Source organism: Onychostruthus taczanowskii, unplaced genomic scaffold, assembly GCF_017590055.1.
Source record: "Onychostruthus taczanowskii isolate IOZ18803 unplaced genomic scaffold, ASM1759005v1 scaffold58, whole genome shotgun sequence".
NCBI classification, from domain to species: domain Eukaryota; kingdom Metazoa; phylum Chordata; class Aves; order Passeriformes; family Passeridae; genus Onychostruthus; species Onychostruthus taczanowskii.
Genome location: NW_024503457.1, coordinates 7,353,296 through 7,374,379, shown reverse-complemented (window position 1 = coordinate 7,374,379; position 21,084 = coordinate 7,353,296). Strand labels below are relative to the sequence as shown.

Here is a 21,084-nt window from a genome sequence, read left to right as displayed (position 1 = left end):
AGCAGACTTCCAAAATGGCAAGAAGGTAGCAAACAGAAATTTTCTATGTCAACTGGATTAAGACAAGGAGCAATCTCTTCAGTTTTGCATGGGAAAATAAATATTTATGTTCTGTATTAGGGATACTCTACAGCAAGTTTTTCTAGTTTAAGGTCAGAAGTAGGCCATGATGGGGATGATTGTGCACTGTTTTGGCTGGGATGGAGTTCATTTTCTTCATAGTAGCTAGTATGGGGCACATTGCTCACAGTGCTGAACAGTGCTGTGAATACAGGGATATTTTAGCTATTGCTTACACAGCATCAAGGCCTTTTCTGCCCCTCATCACACCCCAAGAAGGGGGAGTCTGGAGATACACAAGGAGCTGGGAGGGGACACAGCCAGGACAGCTGATCCGTGCTGACCAAGAGATATCCCATACCACATGGCATCATACTCAATATATAAAAGCTGGTGAAAGAAGAAGGAAGTGGTGGACATGTTTGGGATGATGGCATTTGTCTTCCTAAGTCGCCATTACCTGTGAAGTAGCCTGGTTTTCCTGCAGATTGCTGGACACGTCTCTGCCAGTGGAAGTCGGGAATGAATTTCTTGTTCTGCTTTGCTAGCATGCTTTACCTGTTTAATTGTCTTTATCTTAGCCTACAGGTTTTCTCACTTTGACTCTTCCAATCTTCTTCTGCATCTCAGTGGGGCTGGGGAAGTAAGTGAGTGGCTGTGTGGGGCTGAGCAGCCAGGTGGCATTTAAACCATGACAAGGTCACTAAGAATTCTCTATGAGTATGTTAAATATCCATCTGAATATTACAGATCTACCAGCTGTACTTCATGGCAAAAGCATAGATTAGATGCCCTTGTGACATCCTTCCAAGCTACATCCCAACTTTTACCTTCAGGGTCCTGTGTAAGGGTTTATGGAGTCACTCCCCCCTCATGCAAGGAGAAATGTACACATGATCAGTTTAACGTGTTAGGTCAGTCTTCTCTTTGTAGTTCAAACAGCTTTATCAGAGTTTTATGGACTTTTATGGACTTCAGAGTCAACCTTTTCTCTGCACTGAAGCAGAGAAAATTTTGTTTGTTGTTTTTTACTCCCAGTAATCCATAAGACCTTTTCCTGGAGCAGGCTGGAAATATTCCTTAATTAGAAAAATTTAAGTGAGCAAAAACCAGACTCAATCTACAAGTGAGAGCTGAGTCCCTTCCAGTAGACCAAATTTTCCCTTTGCTTCTCTTGAGGAAGAGATGTAGTTTAACCTCTTGACAGAAATACCGGGTCTGCTTTTCATTATCCGAGGTTGAGCTTCATTGTTGAATGTTTGAGCTCAGTATGCCACTAAATCCGAGAGATTTTCTCTGGAAGCCTTAAGTGACATTTATTAATAGCAGGATGCAAATTTCACCTTAACACCTTTTCCTCATGCTGTCTTTCTAAGTCTGTGGACAGAAATACACATTTTGCATAAACACACATTTCAATTTTAGCTCAGACCCACAGATCAAATAACAATATAGCTCTATAACTAAATTTTGTGATTTTGCATTTCCAAAAGAACCTAAGGACCTTTATTCAGATTTTCTTTCTTTCTTTCTTTTCTTTCTTTCTTTCTTTCTTTCTTTCTTTCTTTCTTTCTTTCTTTCTTTCTTTCTTTCTTTCTTTCTTTTCTTTCTTTTTCTTTCTTTGCTTCTGACCTATGTTATTTGTTTTAACCAGGGAAACATTGCAGTTTCTTTATTCACTGTTTGATTTCTGGATGATTTACAAGCAGCTATTTTGGCTGCAGGAATTTGGACGTCAGCAGCTGGTTAACAAACAGGTTTGGTTATTCACATTGACACCCATATTGATCATGCAGCCTGTGAAAGTTGCTCAAGGCTTTTCTATTGAATTAGGGTTCTGATTGTCCTCTGGTAGTTTTGTAACCAGTCTCAAATAAGCGCATTTGCATTTTCAGTCACAGGTACTGTAAAACACTGGTACACCTTGGAAGAAATTAGGAAAAGAAAAGGAAGAAAAAGGAAATAAAAAAGAAGAAAAAAGGAAATAAAAATGTCTTCCAAAAAGTAGATCTGAAATGTATAGTTCAGAAGTACAAGGTCATAGCCAATGTGCAGCTTTCTAATGGTTATTCACCATAAAAAATATAATTGCTAGTCAGATTGTTGCCGAATAAAATTAATTGTAAAGCAAATTCCTTTAACAAAATTATTCCCCTCACTTTTTTTTCTTCCACAGTTGGTTGGTTTATGGGACTTTTATATGCCAAAGTTGAAGATCAGGTGGAAGCAACTCAAGTTATATTCTAGGGATAAAATAAATAATAATATGATAAGGAAGAAGATCTTTTCCTTGCTTTGCCTCCATGCTTCCAAGAGGGTCAAGTAATGGACGTTGGCCTGTGCTTCTAAAGCTGCAGATGGCACAAACCATGAGCTCCTGCCTGCATGTGGCAATTGGCCCATTGGACTGGGAGGCTGCAAGAAGCCTCTGCTAGGCTCCAAGGAGATGGACCCTCCAAAAAAAGCAAAACCCCCTCCCATTCCACACACATTTTACCTGCACATCCTTGCTGAACCTACCATAACTGTGCCAGCTGAGAGTACATGGCTTGGCACCTAGCCAAAATTGGCAACCATCCATGTTGTGTTACTCTGGGCTGAAATTCCTGTAAGGATTAGTCAAAGGCTGGGTGAAATTTGCAGTTATTGGCAAATATGTTGTGATGCTGTCTTCACCAGCAGCTGTGGAAAAAACAAGGTCTGATAGACAGAGCAGCTTTTAATTCAGCAATGCAGATGGCAGTGACGTCTGCTGGGGAAAATCCTAGAGTTTTCATCAAGTTTTCTCTTCAAAAAATAGAACTGTGACATATCACTCAGAGAGATTGTTCAGTAATAATCTGGCTGAAACCTGTTAGGCCTGAGATTAATTGGCTCTTTCTTCATTTTGTATAGCTTGCCCATATTCCTAATTACACACAGCTGTCATTTCAGTTCATACCTAGTCTGCCAGTTGCTGGTGACCAAAATGTGCCTATCATTCAAGCACCTATCCCTTCCCAGCACAGCTCAGAAGGCTCTTGGGATGTTGCTTTGAAGAAGCTGCATGATTTTTGAAGGTGCTGAGACAGGGACATACCACCCTGACAGCTTTGGTAGTACTACCTAATTAAGTACCTGTGAGAGCAAATTGTGCTAGATGTGGTCAGGCAGGCAGAACAAAACCAGCCCTATCCAAAAGCAAAACTGAATTTAGTGCCCATGTGCTTAGTTCTGTGATTTAGGTTTAGATAGTCCTGGAAGGAGCAAGGAGTTGTACTCAGTGATCCTTATGGTTTCCTACCAACTTGAGACAGTCTATGATTCTGAAAGTTTAGATTCAAAGCTGTGATTCTGGAAAGAGTCAATGCCTGGAGAAAAGGCAGACAGGTTGGCAGCAGCATGATTAGAGTATAGGTACCCATATTTGTTTGATTAACCTTTAGCATTTTTTTTCCTTAGTACTGTCCTAGCTTGAGTGCTGCTCCTCTTCAGGTTAAGGGCTCAGTGGGTATATGAGCTCAGTGGATAACTTGAATCCAGAAGTGAAATGGCCTTATAAAAGTTAGGTCAGGAAAAACATTCAGTGTAAGGAGTGAGAGCTGCAGATTCCTGAAAATAAGTGGAAACATTTTCAGCAGAAACTGTGCACACATTCCCAGCTGAGACTGAGATTCCCAAAGGCAGTTGTGGATTGTTATTGTGGGCTGCAGTTTGCACAAAATGTAATACATCAGTAATTGTAGTCAAGCAGTCTAGTCTGACAGTTACTCATTATTTCTACTATATTAGTATCCCAAGCAGGATCAGGGCTGCCTTCTGTACTTCACAGAATATGAAGCAAAAGAGAAGCTGATTTGCCTTTATACAGATATGCATAATCTGTGTCTCTTCAAACTTATTTAAAACTCCATTTTTCCCCCAGTTTTCCATAACATCATCCTGTAAGTAACCAATCCTCTCCAGTAAGTTTAGTCAGAAGCAGATCAGGTCTGCAAGCAGAAGAAGCTGCATGAAAGAGATGCATGCTTCACTGGGATACATGGCACTTTCCTGTGCAAAGAGAAGATGTGCAATGAGACTGGCTTTCAAAAGTGAAGTAAAAAAGCAAGTAACACTTTGGGGGACAGGGTGGGAGATTTTCCATATGACCATTTGGTTGTGACATGTGACAGCTCTTCCTGTTTCTAAGAGAGATAAGGGAGCCTTGCAGATGCCCTTTCCAGTTAATCCATTTGCCCGAAACTCTTGCACAAAGGGCTCAGAACAAAGAGGACTCATGCTGGAAACAGCGTGCTGATGCAGTTCTTGCATAGTAGGGGTTTAAAGGTTTGTTTCAATAACTGGCACACGCAGCTGGCTACCAGAGAGCACAGCTTGCTCCCAGTCACTGGCGTGACACAGGAGTAGATGCTGCAATGAACCTGAATGGAGCATGTGGTTTAAAGGGATGAGTGATACTTGAGGCATACAGCAGTGTACAAAGCTCTTCTCACTCAGATTAATGGCAGGGCTTCCACTAATGTTAAAGCTCTTGTCATGCATGCACAGTGAGAATTGCCCTGTTGGTACATTTCGAGTATGAGTGAGATATGTGACAATATGGTTGCAGGAAAGCAAGATTTCACTTGACTTGTACTCCTATAAATGTGGGCTTGGAAGCTTCCCAGTTTTCCTTACCAACCCTTTAGGTATTTAACTGTTAAGTTCCTATTATGTGAAGACTGAAGCTAAGTAAGAGAATAAAAGCTTTTTTTTTCCTTCAGCAGAGGTGACCACTGCTCCAGTTAGGCTTCATTTGCCATAACATGGGCTTATGTACTGCCAGCCAGAGCTATGGTTTTGTGGTGGCTCATTTAAGGTTCCACTAATCTCAATAACATTGGAAGAAGTGTTTTTCTCTTTTGTATATCACAGTCAAATGAAATAAGTAATAAAAACACAGAGAGGGCTTTTCAGTTTTAACATGCTCTGCAAAAGACAGAAGCAGCTGGTGAGTGCTTAAGTAGTTAGGATACTTTTTGGCTATGTCTGTAGTGCAATCAGTAAGCTGGTATAGTTGGGCTCAAATTAAAGTTGTTCTGACTGCAAGTACTTTAAAAAAGAAACAGGAATTTACTTAATCAGACAACCTCATAAAACAAGATAGAAAGTTTTCCTTCACTGAGAACAGTTTTCTTGATTAGAACTTTAGTTACTGGAAAATACTGATTTATTAAAACCTAAACTTATCTTAAAAATTAATTCATTTTGGCCAAAGTAATTTCTGTGAAGAATCTTTTTTTCTGGTACATGAGAGAGCCAGGCTGAATTCTTTATCCCAAAGTGAGTGAAGCATGAGATGGAATCTTTCTCACCTTTGCAATTTTGGCTTTTCTTCAGGAACTAGGATGTTATTTAGGTTTCTGGTGAAAAACTTAGAAAGAATTTTTCTTCAAACCAATGTGCTAAGAAAAGAAATATCCATTGCTTTGATCTCTTCACCAAAAGGATTTTTTTCTTTCCTCATAAATCCTTTAGATTTTGGAGTGAGAGTCCACAGAGTTTTTGAACTAATTTACATAATACTCTGGTAGTTACACTTCCCATTCATATGCAAATTCAAGATACTATTGGAGTGTGTGGCTTGCCACAGATCTTTTTGGATTTCCTCTCAATCTGTACTGATAAGACAAGAAGAGAGAACAATATTTTCACAACTCACTTGGCCTCCTCATTCATAGACTGCAGTATTTTGATCATTATTGGCACAGATCAGGAACAGCTTCGGAGTGGTACTATGAGAAACTGGAGCTTTTGCAACATCAAACCCAGCTTGTTTATATGAGTCAGCTGCAAGATGAATGCAAGTAACATGAGAAAGCATCAGTCCTTCTCCTCCTTCCCTCTCCTCCTTCTCCTTCTCCTTCTCCTTCTCCTTCTCCTTCTCCTTCTCCTTCTCCTTCTCCTTCTCCTTCCCAATCTACAAGGGAGAGAAGGGAGCAGTATCTGCTTTCTCACTCACTGTTGATAGGGGTATTTTAGTCTGCAATTTTGAGTGCTGTTAAGTAAAAAATGATGGTATTTCATACTGCCTTATGCAGATCCAGGTCACTGATGCTGCTGACCTGTGAGGAGAGATCTCAGAGGGATTCTACTGAGCTCTGTGGTGGTGCCTGAAGTTTGTTTTTTCTCAAAAAGGCGAGGTGACAGTTTGCATGTATTTCAGAATTACTTAGGCTACTCAAATACATTAAAACATACAGTGGGGGTGTGAAAGAGTCTTATTAGATCTTCTCACAGAACTGTCTGATAAAATGAGGGGCTTAAATTTAGTGTAGACAAGTAGAAATCCTGTGCAAAACCAGTATTAGCTGTACCTGGAAAGACAGTAATCACTGTCCAAACAGCTGGCTCTTCATTAGCTATGTTCTCACATGGCTATCACTGTGACTAGTTCTCTGAAAGCAACAGCTCAGTGATGAGCAGCAGTCTGTCAGATGGGCTCTCTGGTGTTGTTAGGAAAGGAATGGAGAATGGCACTGAAAGGGTCCAGACTCAGTGTAGGTTTAGGTACATAGAATAAGTAGCTGCACCAAAGCAAGCACACCAGTGCCTTGGGAAGAGCACATAATCCTAGTCCTCCAACCACTAAGAAAATACAGCACAGAGGAGGGTGTCACAGATGATTAGTGGTGTGGGATGGCTTTGCCAGAAGGTTCTTCAGCTTGGAAATGCAAAGAGGATCCTCTGAGTCACGAATGGTGATGGAGAAAGTGAGCAAGAGAAGAGGTGTTCATGCTTTCTCACATAATCAGAGCGAAGGCTGCCCAGCTACTATGGAGTGGCAGATGAAGAAAAAGCAGAAGGGTTCCTTTTTAATCATAGTGTGTGGCTAGTGTTGAATGATTAATGTGCAAGTCATTTCCATGGGATGTGAGGGCAAGAAAGATAAGAAGTTTAAATAGAGACTAGAGAGAGCTATGAAGGGAAAGTTAATTTGTAGCTACTGAACAGGGACCATGACCTTTTGCTGACGGGATGCCTGAAATTTTATTACTGGAAAATAGGAGAGTATAACAAACACAGATAAAAACCTCACTAGCCTTGTTCAACTGCTGTTTTTATGAGTACCTGCAGCTGGCCATAGTGTGAGACAAGAGATTGTCCCAAGAGTTGTATGGCCTCTAAATTTGACCTTATATATCTGTTCTTCTGCCACATTGGCCTTATATGTTTGTTCTTCTGCCACACTGCCTCTAAAAAGTGGCAAATTTTAAATACTTTTATTTTGTCAACCATAAGTTGCAATACAGAGTAAATGTAGGGAATGTATTTTCTTTTCCAGTGGCTTCTGGATAAAAAAAAGATTTTTAATATAAACTGATACAGCATCAACATGAGATCAGATAATGCCCTATTTGTACATATGAACAAGAAGAAAAGTGGGAAGGCAGTGCAGTGGAGATGAATATGAAAAGGTTTCAAATGGACATGAATTATTAATGACATAAGTCTGTGCCTAAACCAGGCTCTAACGGAGTTATTTAGTGGAAAAATAAGAGAATGGGGTTTAGACAACACAATGTGCAGCTTCCTGGTCATCAAAACATAATGTTCTGACACCTTCTGGGGCTCCTTAGGGAGGCTGCTTACTTAGTTTCCTGTTTGGACTCCCTAAAGGATATAAGCAGTAAATGATGAATCATAATGAAGGGATTATCATCCAGACAGTGCTTTCTCTTCCTTTTTGACTCCTTCTGAAACTCAGCAATAATTTTTAGGAGCCACAAAAGTGGGACATCATGCTGCCCATGTGCTTCAATATCTAATTGCACAAGTTTGTGCACAGGATATTTTGATGAAAGGACTTTTGTAATGAATTCAGCCATTAATTTATTTTAAAGGACCTGCCACAGATCACTATTATTTGCTAGAAGTTACATGTTTCATGCAAGAAAGAAACAATGAAGCAAAGATGTGGATCCTGCTCTGTTTGTGACAAACCAATCTTTGGATTAGGTAATCTTAGTCAGACATTTGACATTTTTGTGAGTGTTTTTAAGCTGACAGGATGTCCTCTGGATCTTGGCTAGGAGCTAAACCAGAGTGGAACTTTTTAATGGGGTTTTTGTACATCCAGCCAGTGAACACCAACTGACATGACTCAACTCATCTTTCTAAGATGGTGGAAGACAGTAGATTTCTCTTCCACACCACAAATTTAGGATGAGATCTGCAAGGTGTAAATATAGATACACAGTTGAATTTATATTCTCCAGTGATTTCTCATTACTGAAGGCATTATAACAGGAATATACAGCTAGCTGGTTTAAATTAATTTTATTACCTGTGAAGGGAGAAAGGCAGATTAACCATAGTTCACCATACTGAGGTATGAAAAACAGATAAATGCAAGAATAGTGAGAATTATACCAGATATACCCCATGATGTCTTCTGGAGTAAAACTGTCTCCTCCAAGTAATGACTGCTGCTGACCAGGTCCTTTACTTAGACCATTGCTCCAAACACATGGAAGCTGTTAATGGGGTTTTTGTACATCCGGCCAGTGAAAACCAAATGACATGACTCATCTTACTAAAATTAGAAGCAGCACCCTAGTGAGTAAAGGATGCAGGAGATTTACAGTTTTTCAGAGATGCTGGATAGGCCCATGCAAGGGTGTTTCACAAACCATGTAATTGGAAAAATCTAACATTAACTGCATCATTTTAAATCCCAAGTTGTGCACCAGATAGTCCAGACCTGCAGATCTGCATGACTCAGACATAGGTCACCTCCTGTTAGCTCAGATTTGCTCTGTTTTCCTTTTATTATGTACTGCTTTCTATGTTTAAGTTGTCAATATAGCATAACTTTGCAGCTGTGTTATTAAAATACACAGAGCAAGCCCCTGATATTGCCAATATGAGTTCAATCTCACAAGCAATTAAAACTTTTTATCCTAGTGCTCAGTCTTCATCAAGTTATTCAGTCTAAGGATGAAAGTGTGAACTACTTAATACAGTATAATAATCACAGTTTGGCCAACTACTTGAAATCTTAATTAACGAACATTTTCAGCCTCTAGACTCAAAGGAGGCTTGTGCTGTGTCATCCCCTTTAATTCTCAGTTTCTACATATTTATACTGTGAATTTGAATAAAGGAAGAGTATCATTTCAGCCCTCAAAGTGAGGTTTGTTTTGCATAGAAAACAAGGGATGAGGGGTCCTTACCATGTTCTGAGGTGCCTCCCCGAAGAGGTTGTTAGCATGGCTGAGGCCTGGAGCTGGAGCTAGTTCTGGGGTACTGAGACCTCAGCGCTAGAGGCAAGTTAAGATATGAGTGTCTTCATAAAACCAATGTGAAATGATAATGGGAAGCAGGGGGAAGACAAATATGGTTAGAATGTAGGTTTAAAATAATTTTCAGAAATTGTGGTTGTCCCCAAAAGGGTCAGCCCACATTCCTTAGAGAACTTCAAATGCTTAGGGCTGTAATGTGCTCTCAGTTGCCATGTTACACGAAATAATTTCTGTTTCAACAAAACATTTTTTTTCCTGTGGCTTATGTGGTCTTGTTTCTGTAATGTGATTACCTTATAGAATGATGCATTACAAAAGCTATTTGCAGGAGGAAAAGCATCCCACCCCTTGGGAATAGACAGCACAGAATGATGGTAGTGTCTGAGCCACCTCATGGGGTTACTGTTTCCATTTCCCTTTTCAGTTTGAAGGGACATAAGATCTCTTTATCTCTTGAAACTCAAAATGTTCTGTAAAATCTCCCACTTGTGTTGCTTTTTTGACCTACTTGGTTAACCAAAATTCAGCATCCTGTGGGTTGTCTCTATCTTGAGGAGAGGTTGATGATGGACTCAGATATCTTTGATGCACTTCTTGTTTTGCAAATAAAGTCTTATTTCCTCACCACAGAGTGCTTTATGTAGGAAACTGTTTTTACTCACAGCTCCAAATCCTCTTTATTTGAGTTTTATTTGATAGTTTATGAGATTTATTCTTGAACTATAGATTAATGGTGGATGTGCATTCTTGTTTTAGTTTAATTATATGCTGCATATATGCAAGCATATCATATGCAAGCTTCAGTTTGATGGTTGCTGTGTTTGAACAGTTTGCAGAAAAGCAGAGCTACAAACCTGTCACTACTGGTCATTATTTTGACCCAACTGGCTCACAGAAAATTGTTTCAAAACAGGAAAGCATCTTTTGCAAGGCTATGGAGCGAGACTGCTATACAATGCTGTGTTGTATAATGCTGGAACAACGGGAACAAAAGTACAAGTCATCATCTAGCAGTGTTTTGTTTAGCAAAAATCAGAAAAGTAGAATGTCTGCAGCACTGAAACTGTTGCTGGAGTCACCAGCAATTGGATGCAAATGAAGAAAAGGCAGAATAAACTGTATTGCTTTACCCAGTATGATTTGGCATCCCAAGAGCTATAGATGTTTCCTGCAAGTGACAAAGAGGGGTATCGATTGCAGGAGCTGATGGCTTCAGGTAGCAGTGTTGACCTGACTTACTATTTTCTGTCTTTATAGAGCTGACAGTGACAGGGAAATAGAGAAGGGATACTTGCTGTATCTGTTTGTCTAAGAAAATATGTACAGTGTCCTGAAGATGTAAATTCCTCCTAAGGCTGATGACTGACCTTTCCCCACAGGCATTGTCACTACATTGTTACCTGCAGAGCTTTTGTGATTCCTTCTGGATAGTTTGAGCTCCACTAATTCTATGCCTTGTTGCTTATGTGACAGTTTCTACATAGTGTGTGGCACATAACCATAGAATTGAAAGTCATCATTGTGCTGCAAAGCTCTGCTAAGGGCTCTGCTAAAGCTCTCTGCTCCAACTCTCTCTTCTGATGAAGGACACAGAACTGTGGGACAGCAGAAAGTAGTCTTCCCATATGTGAGTAAAATACAACTTACAAAAAGGGTCAACGTTGAGTTCCAGAATGCTCTTTTCAGTAGGGCTTCCAGGAGGACAGCTGGCAGGGATCAGAGACATTCTGACCTCCAGGACATTCAGGCATGGATTTGGGAGCATGGGGTGTTAACAGAACATGGGATAGTCCTGATGGAACTGGAGTCAGAATGGATGAGAGCTCTTATGGACCCCTTAAGGACCAAACTCTCCTCACCATATGGACTGGGAATGTATTTTTCTGTGTGGTTCATACACTGCAGAACCTGGAGTGTGAAAAAGGATGGAAGAGCTCCAAGGATGATTAATTAGAGTACTTTAAGCACATTCTGTCCAGCAGGAAATATCCAATCTGCATCCTGCACAAGGTCTGGGGAAGAGAGAGACTAAAACCATGAGATTTTAGCAAGAAGAATAGAAAAACATGTTCAAAGGTCATATAAAAGGGCAAAAAAAGCTGAATAGCATTTAAGCAGTTGTTCTTCACCCTTTTCTTCAGTGGGAGCTTCTGTGAGCAAAACCCACATGTACAGGCTCTAGAGAATCAATGGCAAGCCAGAACAGCAAGGGCTTCTTTTTGCTGAATGTTTTCAGAAGGAAAACCATGAATGTTTGGATAAAATCAGAACAGATCAGATAAAGCTCTTAGTGCACTTAAGATAAGAAAGCAGAGAAATTGTATGGAATGTTGCAAAATGAAAATTGAAGTGCCCCATGGAATGCTCTGCTAATTTTCAATGGTGTTTCAACAGAGTTTTGTGAGTTTTTCAGTTCATGTGGATTCACAGAAGATACATGCCTGCAAATCTTGAAGTGACTGCATGCTTTATACTTCCACTCCTTCAGATTACTCTTTGAGATAACTGAGTGTCAGAATGCTGCCTGCTTGTCCATGCTCTCTCCCTCTCTCCCCTGTGTGATCAAAGGGAGTCCAGTCATCACTTTGAGTTATTTTTAACATTTAGCAGAAAAACTCCTAAATAAGTTGAAACATGGTGTCACAGGAAATGGAATAAATGGGTGCTGTGGTTTAACCCCAGTCAGCAACTGAGTGCCAAGCAGCCAATCGCTCGCTCCTCCACTCCGCCCCCAGTGGGATGTGGAGAATCGGAAAAAAGAAAATCTTGTGGTTTGATATAACAACAGTTTAATAATTAAAAAAAAGCTGGTGATGATGAAGATAGCAGTGCTGAAAAGGAGAGATATACTACTACTAGTACTAGTACTACTAATATAATAATACTAATATAAATTTACTACTTTTAATGATGATGATAAAACCAATAGTACTGGAAAGGAGAGAGGAATAGACCCCAACATGCACAAGTGATGGACAATACAATTGTTCATCGCTTGCTGACCAATGTCCAGCCCATTCCTAAGCAGCTGTCAGCCCCTCCAAGCAAATTCCCCCCAGTTTATGTACTGGAAATGATGTTCTGTGGAAGGGAAATCCCTTTGGCCAGTTTGGGGCAGCCATCCTGGCCATGGGCCCCCTCCAGCTTTTGGTGCACCTGCTCTCTGGCAGAGCAGGAGACACTGAAAAGTCCTTGACTGGGGGTAAGCTCAGCAACAACTGAGACATCAGGGACTTACCAATGCTGTTCTCACACTGAATCAAACCACAGCACTCTACCAGCTAGTAAGAAGAAGATTAACTCTATTCCACCCAAAACCAGGGCAATGAAGCAGATATTTTTTTAAAAAGTGCTTAAAATTTAACTAAGGGTTCATGGGTTGAGATAAGGATTGGGAGAGATAACTCATCAAATGCCATCACAGGCAAAATAGGCTCAACTTAGAGATATGAAGTGAATATATTACTAACAAAATCACAGCAGAATAATGAGAAGTGCAATAAGCTCTTAAAAACCCCTTTCCCCTCTGCTCCCTCCTTCCAGCTCTACCTCCTACCCCAGCAGCACAAGGAGACAGGGAATGGGCATTATCATGAGTCATCATCACCCAAGGCTTCTCCTGCTGCTCAGGGAAAGGAGTCATTCTCCTGCTGTACCATGGGGTGCCTTCCACAGGAGACAGTTCTCCATGAACTTCTCAGATGGGGCTCCATCTCACAAGCAACAGTTTTCTGCAAACTGCTGCAATATGAGTGTGTCCCATGGGCAACAGTCCTCCCAAAACTGCTGCAGCATGGTCACTCTTCCATGGGGTGGAACTCCTCCAAGGACAGGCTTCTCCAGCCTGGGAGCAAGGGGCACCTCTCTCCACCAGGACTCCCACAGGATCACAGTCTCCTGCAGGCATCCACCTGCTCCGCATGGGCACCTCCTCCACGGGCTGTGGGTGCATCTCTGCTTCCCCCATGGATCCCCACAGGCTCAGGGACACAGCTCCTTCACCGTGGTCATCACCACAGCCTGCAGAGGAATCAGCTCTGGAGGCACCTGGAGCACCTCTTCCCCCTCCCTGTCCACTGACCTTGGTGTCTGCAGGGATGTTCTCCTCACATGTTCTCACACCACTCTTCTTTAAAGAAGAAACAAACAATGTTTGTTTTGATTTTTTTCTTAAATATGTCATCACAAAGGCATTGCCACCATTTCTAACTGGCCCAGCCTTGGCCAACAGCATGTCCATCTTTGCTAGGGACTGTCTCTGCTGGACATGGTAGAAGCTCCCAGCAGCTTCTCACAGAAGTCACCTCTGTGCACGCCCCCACCCCCAAAACAGGCCATGTAAACCCAGTACATTCCACCCCTAGCCAGTCTAGGAATGGTCAGTTCTGTCAGGATTGGACACAGCAGAGATTTTTGCTCAGCTTTGTAAGGTATATATACATATAACTGCTAGGAGGTGCAAATATTCTCCCTAGTTAGAGGCAGAAATTCTCAGGAAGCCTCTGTTTCCCTCACAGGGCTGAATCAGGTTACAGGGAAGAGTGAGCTGATGCACACTGGGAAGAAGCATCAGCCTGGGAGTGCCACTCACTTGGCAGCTTGGGGGCACCTCCAGGCCCCTGCATTAGGGCAGAGATGCACAGTGTGAGAAGACAAGGGGCTCTTTTCCAATTCTGAAGCTGTAAGAGAACTAAAAAATTACCTGCAAAGGATGTAAATATTGTGAGAATTAGGGAAATGTTTAAGCACACTGGCAATTTTTTTGGCAGCTAGAGAATTGCTCTGAAGTTGAATGCTATTGTTCTAATCTAAAAATATGCAGAACTTGACAACGGAGGAAGATGGTTTGGCAGCATCTTCTCTTCCCAGCCACACACAGAAGAAGATAAAACAGGAATCTTCAGCACATCCCTTCATTGTTATATATTTTTCCAATTGCCTGGAAATGAGGGAGAGAAATGTGAAGAGGTAAAGCCAACACTATCTCCACAAATGTCATAACAACTTTAACTGCTAATAATTTGATACACTCATACAGTGAAAATGACAGTTTCCAACTTCTAATGGATTTATAAGTATTTCTAAGTTATGCATAGGTTTATAACATGTAAGGCATGAAAGAGAGAGGAAAAGGATAAAGTGGGGAAGGAAAAGGTTATATAAGGGTCGGGATGATGGCAATCATTTCAGGCACAGGTTTCAAGGTTTAGCCAAAACTAGTTGAATACTGGCAACGTCACAGCATGATTTAAGTAGTGCCTATTATGACCTGGACAAAATCCCTCCCTGTTGAACAGCTGCATTTTATATTATACAAAAATGATATAATTTCTTTGCCAAAAAATATTGTCTAATGTGATTTTATGTAATTCTGGAAAGAAATTCTAGATTAAAATGACTGCCTAGTTTATGTTTTAATTATGGAACTTTGACCTTATGCTCCCTGGTAGACAAAGGAAGAACTTTTGAATCCTTTTGAGCAGACTTTTGCTGTCCTCCTGAGTTCAGACTAAATGATGCCATTCTTCATCGCATTTTGTTGTAAAATTAAGGTAAGAACCCAGTTTCATTTGAAGATGGCTCAGCTGTTTATTCAGTACTGACCTGCTCAAAATGAACAATGAATCTGATCTGTAAGACTTCACAAAGCATTTTGCCTAGTGAAAACAGTAAATTATTTTTAGTAAAGATATTGTGAAGTGAGCACTTACACAAAAATACTAGCTTGCTTTGCACTGTGTATGAGAAAGATGCCCCAACAAGCTGTCTTCAACAGAAAGTACAACCAAGCATCAAAGAATCACAGCTCTGTTGTTAAATTGGGTAAACTGCTGCTTATATTTAAGACAGTGATTTATAAAGGCATCTATCCTTCTTACTAAATCAGGAAAATTTCCATCACTAATTGGGTCAGCTAACCACAAAGGCACATGCCTCGCTTCCTCTTCAAGCATGTCCTTTGGTGGCTTCTCAGAAAGTTGCAGCTTTAAGGCAATACTTTGAAACACTTCAGAAACATCATCAATGTTCCTTTTGCAGTCATCACTTTCCCTCTTTTCCGTTGTTTTCTACTTTACCCCCTTTTATTTTTTTAATTGTAAAGTGAAATTCCACTTTTTCATCTTTAATATGTTCAGCTATTTTTAATGAAATTTTGAATATTTTGGGGGTTTTTTTTCTTGTAATGATACCTTTTTCTGTAACTTCTTTAAACATCATCTTTAATATGTTCAGCTATTTTTAATGAAATTTTGAATATTTTGGGGGGTTTTTTCTTGTAATTATACCTTTTTCTGTAACTTCTTTAAACTTTTTTTTTTTGTTTTATCCATTCTTATTCCTCTGTGTTTATATTGTTTCTCTGATAAAACTAGGCACACATGGCAATTTCTACACTTATAACCTCAATTATTTACAAGTTCAAAATACTTATTTTCTCCTCTTCTTTTCTACCTCAGGTTTGTCTTCCCCTTCTTCTCTGACTTGTTTAATCTTGATTTCATCCATACAAGAAATGAGGAACTTTGAACCTAATAAACCACAAAATATCAGTGTTGTTAGCTCAGGTATGAAATGTATTTGAGAAATAGGGTGAGATGATGTCAGATGTTAAATGTCAAATTACTGCTTTTATACAAAATGAGAAATTTCCCAATATGGTTTTCAAGAGAGTTTTGAGGTTTAGCAACCTACAGTTCTGAAGATTTCAACCTTAATGAACATGCTCCATTGCTTTATGACTCTTAGTGCTGAGAGACAGAAAAAGTCTGCAGAGCAACAGGACTTTCCAGTCTAAGAAGAAAAGTGGACATCTCCTTGTATTTACTACATGATAATCAAGCTGAAAACTACTACTAAAACAAGTAAACATGGTCTCTCCTCAGATGTTGGTGCTAATCCCACAGCTGGAAAGTGGGCAGCAGGAATTAATCTCCCTGAGTGCACAGGGGCCTACACCTGGGCTAGAGGGAAACGAGTGAAAGAAGTACATGATGAATCTCAAAGAAGAGGTTGAAGGGTGTGCCTGCACAGTAGGAGATCTGGGGCAGACTGAATATGGAGCCTAAGACTGAGGAGAGAACTAACTCCCATAAAAGCTGGGTTAGGACCAAGCGGTTCATATTCTGGTGAGCAGTTTGAAGGAACAGAAAAAAAAAAAAAGGTGGTTAGGAAAGAGAACCTGGTAAAGAGAATGAATTTTTGAAACAGGTGAAGATTGTCTAGCCAGGGAGACTGGTATTAGCCACTTTTGTAAGTAGACAGAAACAACATGGGGAGAATTTGACAGGAGACAGGTATACAGGGATTGGGAGACAAATAAATGTGTGTAGGAACTAGAGAAGAGGAAACTGTGAACTGGTGAGAATACAGGGAGGGTGTGGTGAAGGTATTGTTTGAAGGAGGAGGTGATTGGATATATTTGGAATGATAGTCACCGGGGAGGAAGGAGCTCATGGACAGCTGTACTGTGGGAGAATCCAGAAACAGGGAGACTGGAGACACCTGCTTTGGAGTAGGAGAGAATGAGACTGCACATGAAAGAAGACTATGACTGGGATTAGAAATCAAAGAAAACAGAGACTATGATAATAATCTCCATCTCCCAAGACTGAGAAAGTAGGCAAAAAAAGGTCAGATAAATGTAATGTAGATAGATGTAACATAATGCATACAGATAAAAATAATCTAGCCTATATCTACACAATTTTGAATGTAGAACTGGCACTTACAATTCAATAAAGAAATTGTGGTCTACTGTGCTGGATACATCTTTATAGCTACTGACAACACTGACAAAAAAAAAGGAAGGGCACACCATAAACCTGCCAGTAAAACTTACCTATCTCGTATGCCTTGACATCAAGAAACCTAATATCAACTAAACGCTAAAAATTATGAAAGGCCAAGCAAAGATGAGATACATGAAATTCACAGAGTACAAGTGGCTCCCATCTCTTCAGAATGGGGGATGCTCAAGAAATATGACTTTAGGAATGAAAAGCAGTATCTGCCCAAGGGCCCCAGCTGCTAGTCTGCACATGGGTCACATTCATATTGCATATGTGGGCCCAGAGTTGAGCATAGCTGTGAACAACTTGTATCTATTGTAGACAACCAGGAAATTAGCAACCTGTTTGACTCAGATTGACAAATACTATAAAATATCTGAAAATGTTGAACTGAAAAAAAATGGATAATGTTAAAGCACTCCTTTAACAAAAACATGTGCAAGTGTTGATGATCCTTTTACTGTTTATGACCATGACAGTTCTTCCTTTACTGAGTGTTACAGGGAGAGGACAGGAAGCCTGGCAAACGACAGAGGACCAAGCACAGTGTGCTGGCACCTTTTGAGAAACATTGCAGTTGCAGTCTAATCCGCCTTAGTGCTGCACTGATTGCTACTGTGTCCTATATTTGATGTGACAGACATGACTGCTTTTGTGTAACCCTCTGAAAGTTTCCTTTAACAGTAGCACCTTCACAGCACTCTATCAATGCCACCATACAACTCTGCTTACAGTGTTTCTTTTCCCTTCTCTGCTGTGGCTTTCCTAATTATTAGATCTCTGAGGTTAACAGCTGGGACGGACAGCAGTGGTCATGGGGAGGTCCAGGGAGGAACATACCACGCACAGAACCTTCTGGAAGGCCAGGAGACCTCCTCTGACTGGAACACAGCCTGCTAATCGCACTCCTTCCCTTCCCCACCGGATGCATTTGAATGTCGGATACACAACTTCATCTGGTCGGCACAAAAGTATGTCAGATTTATAATGTTTTCAGCAAACTGAAAAATGCCTTTGAGAAGCTGTTCTAAACAGAGCAAAAAAAGCTTTGAGAAGCTGCTGCTAAGTAAAAGAACAATGGAAAACACAAATTGTGTAACTTGTTGAATCTGTGCACTTAACTTTCTGAAAATTGAGATAAAGTCTGTTCTACAATAAGAGCTATGTTGGAGACAGCTTCTCTAAAGTACAGATTTGGCTTCTTTCCTTTAGCTCTGTGTAGCCATGATATTTTATGAAAAATCCTTTGCTAGGATTTTCTCCTGAGGAGCTGAGGAGCCTCAGGAAAGAAAAGTAAACAATAACTGTCTGCTGCTGTGGAATGCAACAGGTGCATCTGTGATTGGTGTATGTTGGTTGTTTCTAATTAGTGGCCAATCACAGTCAGCTGGCTTGGACTCTGAGAGTCACAAGCCTTTGTTATTGCATTCCATTCTTGTTCTTTCTAGCCTTCTGATGAATCCTTTTCTCCCTATTCTTTTTGTATAGTTTTAATATATCATTTTAATATAATATATATCATAATATAATAAACCAGCCTTTTGAAACATGGAGTCAAGATTCAGAGCTCTTCACTTGTCCCAGGGGCCCCCCACAAAGCATCAACCACAGCTCTGTTCTCTTCCTTGCAGCCCTTTTTATCCTTGCCTTGTTTGCTCCTCCATCCATGTATACCATCATCCTACAACTGTTCCCTGCAATGCTTCTGAGCAACACAGCAACAACACACAGACAAAGGCTGGGGAAATAAAGACAGCGCTTACAGTTGAATCATGTGAACAAAAATGACTGTTTCCAGTTTGCCTGCATGTAATGTGAAATTCCACCCTTGGTGTATACTTGTTTAAGAAAAAAACCCAGCAATGTGCTGTGGTCTGACTCTTCTTCCCCCACTTCAGGCTGAAACTCAGAAAACTGAAATCAGGAGGATGTGAAGTTCAATCACCTGCTGGCATAAGGGAGGCCATAAGGAGGGAGCATTCAGAGCTCAGAACTGCTGCTCCTGTTTGCTCCAAGGATGGAAGAGATGCTTCCTTGCACGGTATCACCTTCCCAGTTCTTCAAAGCGTGGCCACTCTTTTACCTGGAGAGGCCATTCTGGATGTGTGGATGGAACTGGTCACTACAGTAAGTCAAACTTTTTAATACATTTTAAAAAAGCCTTGAAAAAAAACACAGCTGCTTTGTCCACTTGAATTCACTTTCAAACTCCATGCTTAGTACTCATGAGAGGCTTATATTACCAATTTAATAGCTTACACTACCATCAGGTCAAACTACAAGTGTGACTCCAGTTAAATGCTAGACCCTGATCCAGGTTTTTGTCTCCTCTTGCATCATACTCTGGTCAAGCTAACAGCCTCTCAGACAGTTTAATACCAGTTTCAGGGAATGCCCCAAAGGAGGAATCTTTGATGTGACCAGCATGTTCTCTTAAACTGATTATATTGCTCAATCTCACAGGCATCGACCTTCACATTTCAGTGTGCTTACTTTGAGCAGGACAAACATCAAGGCTGCTGTGAGCAGTGGTGAATGAGGTGGGTCTGAATTCATTACATTGAATTCATTCAAGTCAGTATTGCAAAAAGCAAAATCAGCAAAAGTTGATTTAATAAAATCAGCAAAAGTGGACTTCATAAAAACAGTAAAAGAAAGCAATTATATGGCATGAAAGAAAGCAGCTAGTTGACTGGAGGTTATGAGGTTACTGTCACAATATTTCTTTGCGAAAGCATAGACAAGAAGCCCCCCAAAAATCCACATCAATGATGATCTCTTTTTGATTGATTTGAATGCTATAAATAAGGTCAAGACTCCTCAAACAATATTTGCTCCCATTTGGTCCTCCTGGTTATTTAACAACTTTTTGATACCTCATGTAGACAAATAATAACACCCTGGCCCCCAAATCCAGAGAGTACAGTTGAAATGAACAAAAATGGAAAGCGTGACACATTTCTCTCTCTCCAGCTACATTGGTAAAACAGTGGTTAACTTCTGAGTCAAAGCTGTGGCTGCTGTTCATGCTGCTCCACCCCTTGCCACAGCAGCATGCTGAACACTGAATGATGGATTTGAATAAGGATTCCAGTTCAAATATTTGTCACAAATATGTTCTCTAAGCTCTTGACTGCTCTTTTGCAGGAAATAATGAAGAAACCTTTCTCTACTTGCAAGCAAGCCTTACCATACTTTGTAATAATATTTCACTTCACTTTTTTTAATCTTGCTTTTAGATGTGGTGTCAGAAATCTGACTCACCCTCCTTTCTTCCTACTAATGCAAACTCTCTTCTTGCCATTCACTCAGCATGATAACACCAAAATTTTGACGAGGCTGTCTCTGATAGTCTGTGTAGGTCCTGCTCAACTTTTTTTCTTCTTTATATAAGTCTGGCTGGTCTGATAAGCTTTGGAGGTCTAAGACAAAGGTTGAGACAGTAATACTTCCTATAAAATTAAAATTATCAAAATATAAGGAGGTTTATTTCAGAATAGGAGATTTGGAACACACTGCATTGTCTCCCTTGGGAGACTATGGTAAGAGTCCTCATTTATTGTTATTACCAAGGCTGTCCTCCCATATAAATCTCTTGGTAATATAATTTAATTTTACATGTATTCCATGCCCTTTAGGGCAAAAGTGTACATCACAGATGTTTGTGCCTTGCTTTGCATAATGGGACAAGACATGACTGGGATACAATATTATAAAAAGCATGATTATAAATAATATATATAATGGTAAAGCTCAATTAAAAAGGCAAGAGACACTAGAATCAGAAAGATGTGTAATTAAGGGACTCCAGCACCTGAATTTTTGTTGCATTCTACAGTATTAATTAAGCTCTACACTTTGCAGCTCCAAGACATCCCTGATAAACTCAGACCCTGACAAACTCAGTCCAAACTTCCTTGATGGGGAGCAGTCAGCAGAACAAATAATCCCTGATGGGTGCAGGACAA

General features: G+C 40.3%; 1 protein-coding gene across 2 annotated transcripts in view; it reads left to right on the top strand.

Moving 5' to 3' along the window:
- The window catches only part of IL1R2 (interleukin 1 receptor type 2), a 42,560-nt gene extending 24,595 nt beyond the window's left edge, over positions 1–17,965 (top strand). Inside the window, exons 8-9 of one of the 2 annotated variants that reach the window (XR_005953666.1) lie at positions 14,777–14,878; positions 17,893–17,944. Coding sequence is in view for 1 of the 2 variants with exons in the window: in XM_041418181.1 (XP_041274115.1) it covers positions 17,893–17,900 (8 nt within the window). In the remaining variant the exon portion in view is untranslated. Of the gene's footprint in view, positions 1–14,776; positions 14,879–17,892 lie in introns of both variants that reach the window. The other variant, XM_041418181.1, reaches the window with a different exon arrangement.
- Positions 17,966–21,084: the final 3,119 nt, after the last annotated feature.